This window comes from Pocillopora verrucosa, chromosome 7 (genome assembly GCF_036669915.1).
Source record: "Pocillopora verrucosa isolate sample1 chromosome 7, ASM3666991v2, whole genome shotgun sequence".
Classification (NCBI taxonomy): domain Eukaryota; kingdom Metazoa; phylum Cnidaria; class Anthozoa; order Scleractinia; family Pocilloporidae; genus Pocillopora; species Pocillopora verrucosa.
The window spans coordinates 2,243,702-2,257,769 of NC_089318.1; the positions used below are offsets into that span (position 1 = coordinate 2,243,702).

General features: G+C 39.7%; 1 protein-coding gene across 4 annotated transcripts; it reads left to right on the forward strand.

The window, feature by feature from the left end:
* The first annotated feature begins 3,408 nt into the window (after positions 1–3,408).
* Positions 3,409–12,404, forward strand: LOC131783955 (tyrosinase). 4 transcript variants are annotated; one of them, XM_066169608.1, is made up of 3 exons: positions 3,409–3,486; positions 8,906–10,334; positions 11,277–12,404. In XM_066169608.1, the coding sequence occupies exons 2-3, from the start codon at positions 8,921–8,923 to the stop codon at positions 11,444–11,446; spliced, it is 1,584 nt and encodes a 527-aa protein (XP_066025705.1). In that variant the 5' UTR covers positions 3,409–3,486; positions 8,906–8,920; the 3' UTR covers positions 11,447–12,404. The 4 variants fall into 4 exon arrangements, with proteins under 4 accessions (XP_066025705.1, XP_066025707.1, XP_066025706.1 ...); XM_066169610.1 differs by lacking the exon at positions 3,409–3,486 and adding an exon at positions 4,028–4,085; XM_066169609.1 differs by lacking the exon at positions 3,409–3,486 and adding an exon at positions 4,162–4,351.
* Positions 12,405–14,068: the final 1,664 nt, after the last annotated feature.

A 14,068-nucleotide genomic window follows, 5' to 3' on the forward strand; every position in this document is an offset into this window, starting at 1 on the left:
CGGTGGCAGGCTTGGCTTAGTTATATCACTCAAAACTCGTTCCCGTTTGTCTCATTTGATAAAGAGGGAATCGTTAATGTTTTCATTAAGACAGTACTGCCTTGATTTTCTGATATTTACAACGAAAGACAGTAAATTTCCCTTTTCACCCACATTTACTTCCAACCTTTTCTAGAACCAGAAACAAAAATGATAGACGTTTAAAACACACGACATCATCCACCTTGTCAAATGTAATAGCATGATCATTTCAATTGTAATGCCTTCTTATCCCAACGTTACTTTGTTTCTTTGCTACATTAGCGAACACTGAACTACTGCTCGTACTCTAGATATGACAATCAACCACAAAATTCCCTAAACCAGATAACATTAAACATAGTCTAAAATTCACGTCAATTCACGAAAAAAATGCATGTCAATTCACGAGTTTGCTCACAGAGCACTTTGATTTTATCTTTCTTAATTTCTATTTTGTAAGAAATGCTTTAATAAAATAAATAAAAAATTAATTAAAAAAAGAAATGACGGGCCAGTTCAGTTCGAAAAGGAAGAGGAAGATCCTTTTGATTTGGACAAGTTTCTTACAGAGGCTAAAAAAGGAAAGAGGCCGTTAGACGAACCCTCCAGATCAAGGTATTATATACTTAAAACTCTGATGATAATCGATCATTTACTTTGTGTGTAAACAGAATAAGAAAGACCGTAAAGGATGCATTCTGAAGTGAAGTCGAGAAATATGTTTTCTCGTCTTGTCACCATTATAGGACTCGTAATGAATTAGCTTGCTTTAAAGTCTCAGTGGTACTGCATCGGAGCGCGGAATCCGACGGTCTGAGGTTTGATTCCTCATGAAAACTCAGAAGTTTTTTATTTGTCCCGCGCTCTTTACAATACGAAAACATCTTTCTCTGCCAGTTACATTTTTGGAAATGGAACCAAATCGTTGAATAAAAGCGAGGTTAGGAAATGAGAGGGTTAAAGAATTAGTTGACGGCGTGGTTTTTAGCAAGACGAAGCCAATTTTAGTTTTGAACCTGTTTCAATGATACATATACGAAACTATAACATGAGTATTCTTTGTTTGCTATCATTGTGTACACTGCAGAGCATGCGTAGTTTTGGAGAGCGAGTGCTCGGTATTTTCTTAGCGACAAGTATGGCCGCCAGCTTTGATTTAAATGGCAGAGGAAGGCTGGGGAGAGAAAGAAATTCGTATCAAGGGGGTGAGCGACAGTAAAAAGTGAGGGGAGGGGTGGAGGCGGGGGAGTAGACAGTTGGCCGGGTGAATATAGCCTACGTGTAGATAAATTAGATAGATTCGTGTGGCTTTTGTGCGAGGAACAAGTGTCCTTACAGCTGGTGCGATCGATAAATTAAGCTATTTGTGAATAAAATTATTTGATTTTATCAACAGAATTGATAAGGTAAATTGGCCGCCGGAAAGAGTTTTAAAAAGCTGACGTTTCGACAAAAGGGAAAACGCTCGAAACGTCAGTTTAAGAAACTCTTTACAGTGGCCAATTTACCCTATCAAAATAGTTGAAAAAACCAAATTATTTAGTAATACCTTCCAGAACCTACAGAATCAATCCGTAAATACTCCTCAGCGAAAATCTACTCATTCTATTTGCTACTTGTTATTTATTTTTTATTTTTTTCCAGGGATCACGAAAGTCGGAGTGCGAAGAGAAAATGATGAAACAACCAAAAGTTGTTGCTTCATTAAAAGTAATGAACTTCTGTCAAACTAATACTCAAGGAGACATCAGAACTTGCGTCTAAAAAACATTTGCAAAATAACATTTGTGTCCTTGTACATATGAATAATCTAAATAACAAAAAAAAAAGGTTCTGTTGACCTGGGTCGAATGTGGCAGTAATCATTGCTGTATTACTCATGTAATTTCTCACATTGCGCTCAGACCCCAAGTTCTTGACAACGAAGCAAAATTAGACATATGTGTGCCTTATAAGCAGTATGATTGTTGAGTTAAATATTTACCAAACTGCGCCCCTTTTTGGGGAAAGAAAATACGTTACCTTTTTGGTTGTGGACAGAACGATATAGGTAAGAACGTTACACTGTGCCGCATTAGCCACAATTGCACAATACCTTGTAATTTGCTTTAAAAATTCGCGCTTAAAACGAGATATCGTCATCTTCCCACCCTTCCACACTCATTTCCACCATAGCGCGCACGCACAGACACGCATGACGATCGTAAAAAATATGTAATTTCTGATTTGAGCGACAATGTTGCCAAAATAATACTTGAGAAAACTACAGACAGTCTATTGCTTCAAACAAGAAACCCATGGTATGGACTGGGGTTGTCTTTCGGACAAAAATTGTAAGAAATTAAGAACAGTGAAAACACCGCATCATGAACGTCTGATAACAGTCGCATCTACTTTGGAAACACGCCGAACAATGATGCTAGCCACCAACTTGAGCCTGACCAACGAAACATGACCAACTCCTCATTGGGTAAACCAAAATCATGCGGTATATTCCAGCGTTCCGTGAGCGTTGGCGCGTTATTCGGTTCCAGAAGTGTTCACGATAGGATACCAAAAGTTTCAGTCCCAAGAAACTGAAGCATTACGAGTGCTCAGTTAACAAGCTAGTCCTTCAGGTACACTTTGATCTTGTTTTCCTTATGAATGCTGTGCTACTTCCACGTTTGAAGTGCGCAAAGATTTTAACTCGGCGAGGGACGTTCCGCGCCGCAAATATGTATGTTGCTAGGTTCCCTTCTTATCGGTAGCTAGGAGAAGTTAGGAGAGATTTTCAACGAACTAAACACGTCACCATGTTACAGTTTTGTGAAACCTTCAAGCAACTAACACCTGAATGACACAGACTGATTGCGTATTCCTACAGAAAAGCAGACAAAAAGAGCGCATTCCCTTAAAGCTTTATTACTTATGTTCGATCAACAAGTGAAAACCGTGTACAGACTTTGTACCTTCGCATCTGCTGTGTGATGTAGATTAATTCTGAAATGAATTTAGCGATTTCTATCTAATGCTCGCTAGGATGTTATTCCGTACCTTGTCTTGAAATTTATAGTATGAAGACAGAAATAATGCAGTTTGTTAAGTGTGTTTGCTGAATCCTGGAGACAATTCGTGGCTCAAAACAAAACAAAGTGTACAAATCGCCGACGCGTGCAAAGCTGAAGGCACTACAGCAGTCTTCTGACAGAAAAAAAGTTTGCAGCGTCTAACGAAGATATATTTCACTTTACTCGTCACCATGTTACAGTTTTGTGAAACCTTCAAGCAACTAACACCTGGTCACAGACTTATCATATATTCATACAGCAGTACAGACAAAAAGAGCGCATTCCCATAAAGCTATATTATTCATGTTCAAATTATTCATATTATTCATGTTCGTGTTCAGAAAAGGATACCAAAAGTTTCAATCCTAAGAAACTGAAGGATTACGAGTGCACAGTTAACAAGCTAGTCGATCAGGTACACTTTGTTCTTGTTTTCCTTATGAATGCCGTATTAGTTCCACGTTTGAAAAGTGCAAAGATTTTAATTTGGCGAGGGAAGTTCCGCATCGCGGATTTTGTATGTTGCTAGGTTATCTTCTTGTCGGTAGCTAGGAGAGAAGTTAGGAGAGATTTTCAACAAACTAAACACGTCACCATGTTACAGTTTTGTGAAACCTTCAAGCAACTAACACCTGAATGACACAGACTGATTGTGTATTCATACAGCAGTGCAGACAAAAAGAGCACACTCACGGAAAGCTTTATTATTTGTGTTCGATCAATGAGTGCAAACCGTGTAGAGACTTTGTACCTTCGTATCTGCAGTGTGATGTCGATTAATTCTGAAATAAATTTAGTGATCTCTATCTAAAGCTCGCTAGGATGTTATTTCGTGCCTTGACTTGAAATTTGTAGATTGAAATAATGTAGTTCATTAAGTATGTTTGCTGAATTCTTGGAAGCGATTCAGAGGTCTAGACAAAACACATTGTGTACAAATCGCCGACGCATGCAAAGTTGACGGTACTACAGCAGTCTTCTGAGAGACGAAAAATTCGGCAGCGTCTACCGAAGGTATATTTTACAAGGAGAGTCTTAAGTCTAGTAAAGACGCTTAGAGTTTTAAGAAATCTTGAGTGCAAAGGTACGCTGCACTCTCATTTTGAGGAAACCTTTTCTAAGAATCCATCAAAATAGATGAGAGATAGAGTTTTACTGTAATTTAGTTTTACTGTTCAATCGACTTGTCAATCGCACCGCAACGAACAGGAACAAACTTTAAGAGGAGAAACTTTCAAATCTTGAGAACAACGAAGCTTGCAGTTTTAAAGAAGACGAAGGTATGCATTAATTAAACTCGTTCTCAAGGAAGACACGTAGTCTTACCTCGACGCTCCAATCTTAATCAAGAGGCGATCATAAGATGATCGCTACAAAGAATTTATATACTGCTCTTGTTGTAATAATGTTCAAGGTACATTTTAAACGATGATTATCCAAAAACAGAATGCGGATTGTACTCGATCCACATGTCTCAAACATCCGATGATCAAACTATGTTCAGTTCGTCAAAGTCCTTACCAGAAATACGCGTGCATGATAAAAATAGCGCATTCCCGGAAAGCCTTACTATTTATGTTCGATCAACGAGTGTAAACCGTGTAGAGATTTTGTACCTTCACATCTGCTGCGTGATGTCGATTAATTCTGAAATGAATTTAGTGATTTCTATCTAATGCTCGCTAGGATGTTATTCCGCACCCTGACTTGAAATTTGTAGTATGAAGAAAGAAGTAATGCAGTTTGCCGTAAAGTATGTTCACTGAATCCTGTAGGCAATTTGGAGCTCAAAACAAAACACAATGTACAAATCGCCGACGCATGCAAAGCTGAAGGCACTACAGTAGTGTTCTGACAGAAAAAAAGTTTGCAGCGTCTACCGAAGATATATTTCACTTTACTCAACACCATGTTACAGTTTTGTGAAACCTTCAAGCAACTAATACCTAGTCTCAGACTAATTATATATTCATACAGCAGTGCGGACAAAAATAGCGCATTCCCGGAAAGGTACATTATTCATGTTTGAACAATGAGTGCAACCGTGTAGAGATGTGCCTTCGCATCTGCTGTGTCATGTCGATTGATTGTGAAATAAATTTAGTGATTTCTATCTGATGCTCGCTGGGATGTTATTCCGCACCTTTACTTGAAATTTGTAGAATGAAGACAGAAATAATGCAGTTTGACGAGTACCTTTACCAAATCCTTAGTGGCAATTCGGATTAAAGACGAAACAATAGTGTACAAATCGCAGACGCATGCAAAGCTGACGGCACTACGGAAGTCTCCTGAGAGAAGAAAAAGTTAGCAGCGTCTACCGAAGATATATTTTACATGGAGACTCCAAAGTCTAGTAAAGACGCTTAGAATCTTAAAATTTCTTGAGAACAAAACATGCCGAACAATGAAGCTAGCTGACCGATGAAGCATTCCTAACTCCCCACTGGGTAACCTGAAATAACGCGATATATTCCAGCGTTCCGTGGGCGTTGGCGCGTTATTCGGTTCAAGAAGTGTTAAGGAAAGAATACCAAAAGTTTCAGTCCTAAGTAATTAAAGCATTACGAGTGCACAGTTAACAATCTAGTCGATCAGGTACACTTTGATCTTGTTTTCCTTATGAATGCCGTGTTAGTTCCACGTTTGAAACACACGAAGATTTTAATTTGACGTGGGAAGTTCACGGAAAGCCTTATTATTTATTATTTTCGATCAACGAGTAAAAACCGTGTAGAGACTTTGTACCTTCGCATCTGCTGTGTGATATCGATCAATTCTGAAATGAATTTAGGTATTTCTATCTAATGCTCGCTAGGCAGTTATTCTTTACCTTGAGTTGAAATTTATAGTTTGAAGACAGAAATTATGCAGTTTGACAAGTATGTTTGTTGAGGCCTGGAGGTAATTCGAAGGTCAAGAGAAAACACATGGTATACAAATCGCCGACGCATGCAAAGCTGAAGGCACTGCAGAAGTCTTCTGAGTGAAGTTTGCAGCATCTACCGAAGATATATTTCACTTAACTCGTCATCGTGTTACAGTTTTGTGAAACCTTCAAGCAACAAACACCTGAATGTCACAGACTAATTATATATTCATACAGCAGTGCAGACAAAAATAGCGCATTCCCGGAAAGCTACATTATTCATGTTCGAACAATGAATGAAACCGTGTAGAGATGTTGTACCTTCGCATCTGCTGTGTCATGTCGATTCATTCTAGAATAAATTTAGTGATTTCTATCTGATGCTTGCTGGGATGTTACTCCGCGCTTTGACTTAAAATTTGTAGTATGAAGACAGAAATAATGCAGTTTGACAAGTTTGTTTGCTGAATCCTTGGAGGCATTTCGAAGGTCAAGAAGAAACATAAAATGTACAAATTGCCGACGCATGCAAAGCTGACGGCAATGCAGCAGTCTTCTGAGAGAAGAAAAAGTTAGGAGCGTCCACCGCCGATATATTTTACAGGGAGACTCTAAAGTCTAGTAAAGACGCTTAGAATTCTAACAAATATTGAGATCAAAACATGCCGAACAATGAAGCTAGCTGACCGCTGAAGCATTCCTAACTCCCCACTGGGTAAACTAAAATAACGCGATATATTCCAGCGTTCCATGGGCGTTTGCGCGTTATTCGGTTCAAGAAGTGTTAAGGAAAGGACACCAAAAGTTTCAGTCCTAAGAAACTAAAGCATTACGAGTGCACAGTTAACAATCTAGTCGATCAGGTACACTTTGATCTTGTTTTCCTTATGAATGCCGTGTTAGTTCCACGTTTGAAACACACGAAGATTTTAATTTGGCGAGGGAAGTTCCACGCCGCGGATTTTGTATGTTGCTAGGTTCTCTTCTTGTCGGTAGCTAGGAGAAGTTAGGAGAGATTTTCAACGAACTAAACACGTCACCATGTTGCAGTTTTGTGAAACTTTCAAGCAACTAACACCTGAATGACACAGACTGATTGTGTAATCATACAGCAGTGCAGACAAAAAGAGTGCATTCACGGAAAGCCTTATTATTTATGTTCGATCAACGAGTAAAAAAAACCGTGTAGAGATTTTGTACCTTCGCATCAGCTGTGTAATAAAACTTAATTCTGAAATGAGTTTAGGTATTTCTATCTAATGCTCGATAGGATTTTATTCCGTACCTCGACTTGAAATTTATAGTATCAAGGTAGAAGTAATGCAGTTTGTAAAGTATGCTAGCTGAATCTTGGTGGTAATTTGAAGTTTGACAAGTACGTTTGCTGAATCCTTGGAGTTAATTGGGAAGTCAAGACGAAAAATATAGTGTAAAAACCACCAAATTTCCGAGGTACATTTTAAACGATGTCTATTCAATAAACAGAGTGCGGATTGTACTCGATGCACATGTCTCAAACATCTGATGATCAAACTAAGTTCAGTTCGTCAAAGTCCTTACCAGAAATGCACATGCTTTTGTTGTAGGCCGATCTCGGATTGCTTTCGAGTCTCGGTACGTAATTTTCGGGAGTTGCTTCTAAATAGAGAAAGAGGCTCTGACTAAAATCGGAGGAGGCTTTCATGACAAAGCAGCGAATTGGTCTTATGCAATAAAGTTTAAATTTGGGCCGAAATTTATATTTACTAGCAAGACATGCAGTATATACTTACGGAATGCTTTCTAGGAAAGTTGACCCATTTTATGAAATAAATCCAGTTGCATCGCCGCCAATTGTATGGTTTTGTAAGCTGTGGACCTGGTATGATGAAATTTTCCATTAATTCGAGTCGCAGATATTTTGCGCCAGAAAAGCTGTTCATTTTTAATAACGTTGTGGAGAAAATCAGTTTCTCAAGCGAGCAGCGATGGATTTGGAAGTTTAAACCTTTTGGTAAATATTTTCGGTGATGGATTTGTTGCCAAACAAGCGTAAGAACTGGGTGAGAGAGACAACAGAGAAACACGATTTGTCTCAAGCGTACAGTGATAACCCGTATGACATTAAGAAAATTCATATCGTCTTAACCTCGTTTGTTAGGTAGTTTACATATGCTGCATGAACAATTCCCAGAATATGAATAATAATTGTGTAGTGTGAACTGGAAGATAAGTTTCGGGATATCGTGATCCCGATTCACTTGAAAGGAACTAAACCAGAGATTTTGCATCTGAACAGTTGTTGCCTTCAAAGTCACAAACAGGAAAATTAAGCTGGTTATGATTGTTAACTTCGTGAGATAAAGCGAAATTACGGCTCATTGTTACGCGGATTTCATGCGAGGAGTAACCTTACAGCATAAATAATAAAAGAACCAGAATAATCGAGAGTACAGGTCAAATCTTCCAAGATGAATAATCCAACCGTTTGTGACATGAAAAGAATAAAAAAGAAACATTTATTCAGGAAGCAGGTTATAGATGACATCCCTTTTTAGATTCTAAAACTAGCGATCCAGAGTTTTAAATCATTTTTAGGGTCTTGTAGCCCTAAAAATTGGAAACACAGTCATTGCAAGATGAACCAATTAACTTTGGGCTTTAGTGAGATAAAATACGAAAGGAAATATGTAAAATAATCAATCTTTTTTTCCTGGCTAAGTGAGGTTTATAGATAACAATTTTCATTTGTGAGTTTCATCTGTTCTTCAAAAACAAGCACCAAAAACACAGCCGGTTTCTCTCTATTTGAGGGTTTTCGTGATTTCTATTATCATCATCATCATTATTATAATTCTTATCATTATTATCATTACTATTATTAGAACTATTAAAAATTAGACATATATATCGTTGTTTCACGAATTTTGTTGAACGTGTAGAGTCGAAGGACAGATAACAACAAGACCTAAATTTTATCTTTCAGGGAGTCGATCATAAAATGGGTTACCCCATCATCGCATACCTTGTCTTTGTTGTTGTCACTTTACCCTGGGTTGAAGGCCAGTTTCCCAGAGTCTGTACTGACCGGGACAGCCTGAGAGACAAGAAATGTTGTCCTACCCCTAAAGGTTTCACCACACAATGCGGTTCCGATGGAGACAGAGGAAAGTGCCAGCAATTGACCATTCGTGACTGGACAATCAAGTACAGCCATTTCCAACCGTTCCAGATGAATGACGAAAGACACGACTGGCCCCGTGGTCTTTACCACAAAGTCTGCAAATGCAACGCAAACTATGCAGGTTACGATTGCAGCAAATGCGCCTTTGGTTACTACGGCAAGAACTGCACGCAGAAAAAAAATTTGATACGAAGAAATTTTCTGAGCCTGACAGCCGAGGAGAAAGATCGATTCATGAGGTACGTCAGCATGTCCAAGCACTATGTAAGTGACTTCGTGGTTACGTCTACTTCTTACGAGGAGATAAACAAAACTGTTATGGAGGGTGACGACCCAAAGGACTTCTTTTATAATGTTACTAACTATGACCTCTATACGTGGATGCATTACTATGCTGCACGTGACACCATTTCACCTGATGGTAAAAAGGAATCTGATATCGACTTCGCACACGATGGTCAGGGATTTCCCTCATGGCATCGGTTGTACTTGTTGACATGGGAGAGAAACTTGCAGGAAATTGGAAACGATGAAGAATTTGCCCTTCCTTTCTGGGACTGGACTGGGAATCCCACTCAATGCGACCCCGCAATTTGCTCTGAAGAGCTGCTTGGTGTAACGAACCAAAGTACTGGCATCGTAAGGGGCAAATACTTGGATGACTGGTACGTGCTTTGCACCAACAAACAAACCAGCGATTTAACAAAGCCGTGTTACCCTAACATAACAAGAGCTGGATTGAAACGGGACACAGATGATGAGAAGGAGAAGAGAAAGGAACAAGGATTTACTATGACATTTCCAACAAAAACAGATGTCAACTTCGCGCTCCGTTTTGAAACCTTTGACCTCCCACCCTTCAACAAAGAGTCTAGCTGCAATTTTGAAAACATCCTAGAGGGTTATGCTAGCAGCGAATCTGGTTTTCGCCTTCCTAACATCCACGGCTTGCACAACCGGGTCCACATAAATGTTGGAGGAGAAATGTTTGAAGTACCTGCTGCAACAAACGACCCGATCTTTCTTCTTCAACACACGTTTGTGGATCTTATCTATGAAAAATGGTTGCGGAAGTTTAATAAGGATGCGGATGTGCTATCTGCTTACAATGCACCCATTGGTCACAACAAAGATGACGTCATTGTTCCGTTGTTTCCGGTGTACACTCACCAACAGATGTTCAAGAAGTCTTTCGAGTTCGGTTATGATTACCAAGACGTCGATGACAAAGGTGAGAATTAATTTTTTGCCTCCATTATATTTTGGTTGACTTTCATTTAACTAGTTAATTATAAGAGTCAGAACTCCACTGCCTGCCCAATCTTTTTTAGACAATGTCCGTGTTTTGAATTGGTTAAGTACATTCGTAAAACCAGCCGGCAAAATTGTCGTTTCACCGCGTGAGATGGGGTCCACATGCATCTGTAGATGGGGTCTACAGGTGCAGGAGGTGCAGGTACGCCTCCCCCCCTCCTTCCCTTTTCCCCCGTTATTTGGGAAAAGTGAATACTGTATTTCCTCGAACAAACGCCCGGGCGCTCATAAAATCTCGACTAAAAGGGTGGGGTGGGGCGGGGGCGTATATTGGTACCGAGTAGGTGCTAATTAAGTTAGCGCACTGATAGGACAGAAAAATCAAAAGAACAGGTAAAACACATAAAGGAATTCTACAAGCGCATGAAGACGGAAATATCTGGAACGGAAAAGAAAGTCATGAACTGAGGCTCAAAAAGTGTAGATAAAGTGGCAATACGCACTTTTTAATAAAGTGAGGAGGGGGGGACGGTTACTTTAATTTATGGCCCAAGGGGTGAGTGCTTATTCGAGGAAATACGGTGCTTATAATCCTCTACAATTCCTTTAATTCGTGAATGTTTTCCACTTGCCCACATGTTGGTATTTTCAGTATCACAATAAACTGGAAGTTTCGGTTATATTAAAGAAGCATTTCATTTTTTTCTCTGGGCAAAGTTATGGCAAATTTTGTTTTTGCCTTTCAGTACGATGGTGGAAACACGTCTTGGAGAGAGAACTCTGAGGAGTGTACTTACCCATTCACTTAATTCCAACTCCTCCGCTTTCCACCATTCCTCGTCTCTCCTCTCATATCCTGTGTAATTTGTCCACTAAAAATCTTGCTCTCCAAAATTCACAAAAAAGTATCGTTGTTTAGGCAGGTCTCCTGATGACGAGAAAGAAGAAGAATCAAAGTCTTTGGGAGATTGTCCAACTTCTCCAACTTGTCCAACTTGTCCACCTCCTGACTCTGCACCGCCTGGAAAGCTAATGTGTTGGTGGCTGATGTCAGTCATGTTAGTATGGCAGCTACTGTTGGCTGATTGAAGACAGGGAGTGGAGAGAATTAGCCTGCCTTAGACTCTTAGTAAGCAGAGATGCGTGAAATAGTGGGTGTGGGAAAAGCGGGAAGCAAGCAACACAGCGGTCAAACGTCGGGTGTGCGCGAGGGGATCAATTCTGGCAGGCCGCGCGCCATTTTCCCGCGCGATGGAAAACTTAAGGAACAGCTCCTGTCTCGCAAAATAAAAATTGAAACGTGTATCGTAATCTGTAGAAGGAAATAAAAGTAGGGTAAGAGAAAACTCGATAATTTTCGAACACAAAGCTTATTCAAGTACTGTTATTCCGTTGATTCACCTTTCCGTTTTAATTTTAACAAAAACAGAGACGGTTGCAACTCGTTTCCGACAGCACCCCACGTAGTAATTACATCCTGCGCACATCTAGAGACGTTGGACCGCTGTGTTGAAGCAAGCGGAACGCGGCGCTTGCAGTTACTAGGGAGACGTCTGCAGATTACGCCCTCTTGTCAGGAAGTTATCGCGCGCGCCATTTTTCGTGTATTCGCTTTTTCGCTCGTCTTTGCTGATTGAGAGGCTGGAACAGGCTAAGAGAGAAGAAGTGAGGGGGAAGGAAGAGAAGAGTAGAAGTGGTACAGTCGTAGAATAGAGCACAGCACGATAATGTACAGTAGTATGAAGTACAGTGGACTTAAGTCTGGACAGATTAGAAGGAATAACTGAGTATACCCAATATAATAGAGAAGAGTTCATTTTTAAGGGTGTAGCTGCGCTGAACTTAGTAAAGAAGTATTAAGAACATTACAGTAGCGAGTGATTTGTATGTCGAGTAAAGTAACCTTAAAATATAACCACACAAAAAAAGCATCGAAGCCTTCAAGAAGACGATGGTCTTCTTTTTTTATATATGAAAAAGCACGTTTATAAGCAGCACATTTCGATATTTTGAGTCGACCGTTTTATTAAATACGGCCACAAGTGAACTTTGTTCATTATTCACTGACCTGCGTGCCTTACGCGCGACGGGGGAGGGGTGGGAAGGCGGCATTTACGCCAATGCGTATTTTAGGATCAGGATCTGGCTGGAAAATCTTAGCGATCGCACTTTGCCCTTATATCAACTTAACCCTTTCTCTTCAGTTTGTGCACCGTCCACGCAAGCTAATTCTTCACTAGTCGTTTATTTTGTATCTAATCTTCCCCCCCCCCCTCCCATCAACCACTCCACACATTGGGTAAGGTACCCTTTGATTATGATTGTCTAATGACTGCCGTGTTACTTCCATGTTTAAAGCGAGTAAAGATTTTACATCCGCGAGGGAAGTTCCGCGCCGCGGATCATTTATGTTTTAAGGTTCCCTTCTTGTCGGTAGATAGGGGACGTTCGGAGAGATTTCCAGTGAAGTATACACGTCACCATGTTGCAGTTTTGTGAAACCTGCAGGCAACGAACACCTGAATGATACAAACTGATTATATATTCATACAGCAGTCCTAAAAAAGTTAGCGCATACCCGGAAAGTTATATTAATCATGTTTGATGAATGAGTTACTTTATACCTTCGCATCTGCTGTGTGATGTCGATTAATTCTGAAATAGATTTAGTGATTTTTATCTAATGCTCGTTAGGATGTTATTCCGTATCTAGACTTGAAATTTATAGTATGAAGACAGAAATAATGCAGTTTGCCAAGTATGTTTGCTGAATCCTGGAGGAAATTCAAAGCTCAAGACAAAACACAGTGTACAAATCGCCGACGCACGCAAAGCTGAAGGCACTACAGCAGTCTTCTTACAGAAAAAAAAGTTTGCAGCGTCCATCGAAGATATATTTCACTTTACTCGTCACTATGTTACAGTTGTTACAACCAACACCTGAATGTTAGACTAATTATATATTTATACACAGCAGTACAGACAAAAATAGCGCATTCCCAAAAAACTATATTATATTAGGATGCTATTCCGTGCCTTAACTTGATAATTGTAGTATGAAAACAGAAATAATGCAGTTTGGCAAGTACGTCAGCTGAATCCTTAGAGGCAATTCGGAGGTCAAGACGAAACTCATGGTGGACAAATTGCCGACGCATGCAAAGCTGACGGCACTACAGCAGTTTTCTGAGAGAAGAAAAATTCGGGAGCGTCTACCGAAGGTATATTTTACAGGGAGACTCTAAAGTCTAGCAGAGACGCCTTACAATTCTAAGAAATCTTGACAACAAAGGTACGCTGTACTTTAATTGATGAAACCTTTTCTTAGAACCATCAAAATGTAGATTAGATGTAGTTTCAGTGTAATTTAGTTTTAGTGTTCAATCAACTTTCAATAGCATCACGACGTACAGGAACAAACTTTAAGAAAAGAAACTTTCAAAATCTTAAGAACAACGATGCTTGCAGTTTTAAAGAAGACGATTCGTTCGTTCTCAAGGAAAACACGTAGTCTTACCTCGACGCTCCAATCTAAATCAAGAGGCGCTCATAAGATGATCGCTACAAAGGATTTATATACTGCTCTTGTTGTAACAATGTCTAAGGCGCACTTTAAACGATAACTATCCAAGAAACAGAATGTGGATTCTGCTCGATGCACACGTCATAACCATCCGATGATCAAACTATGTTCAAAGTCCTTGCAGGAAA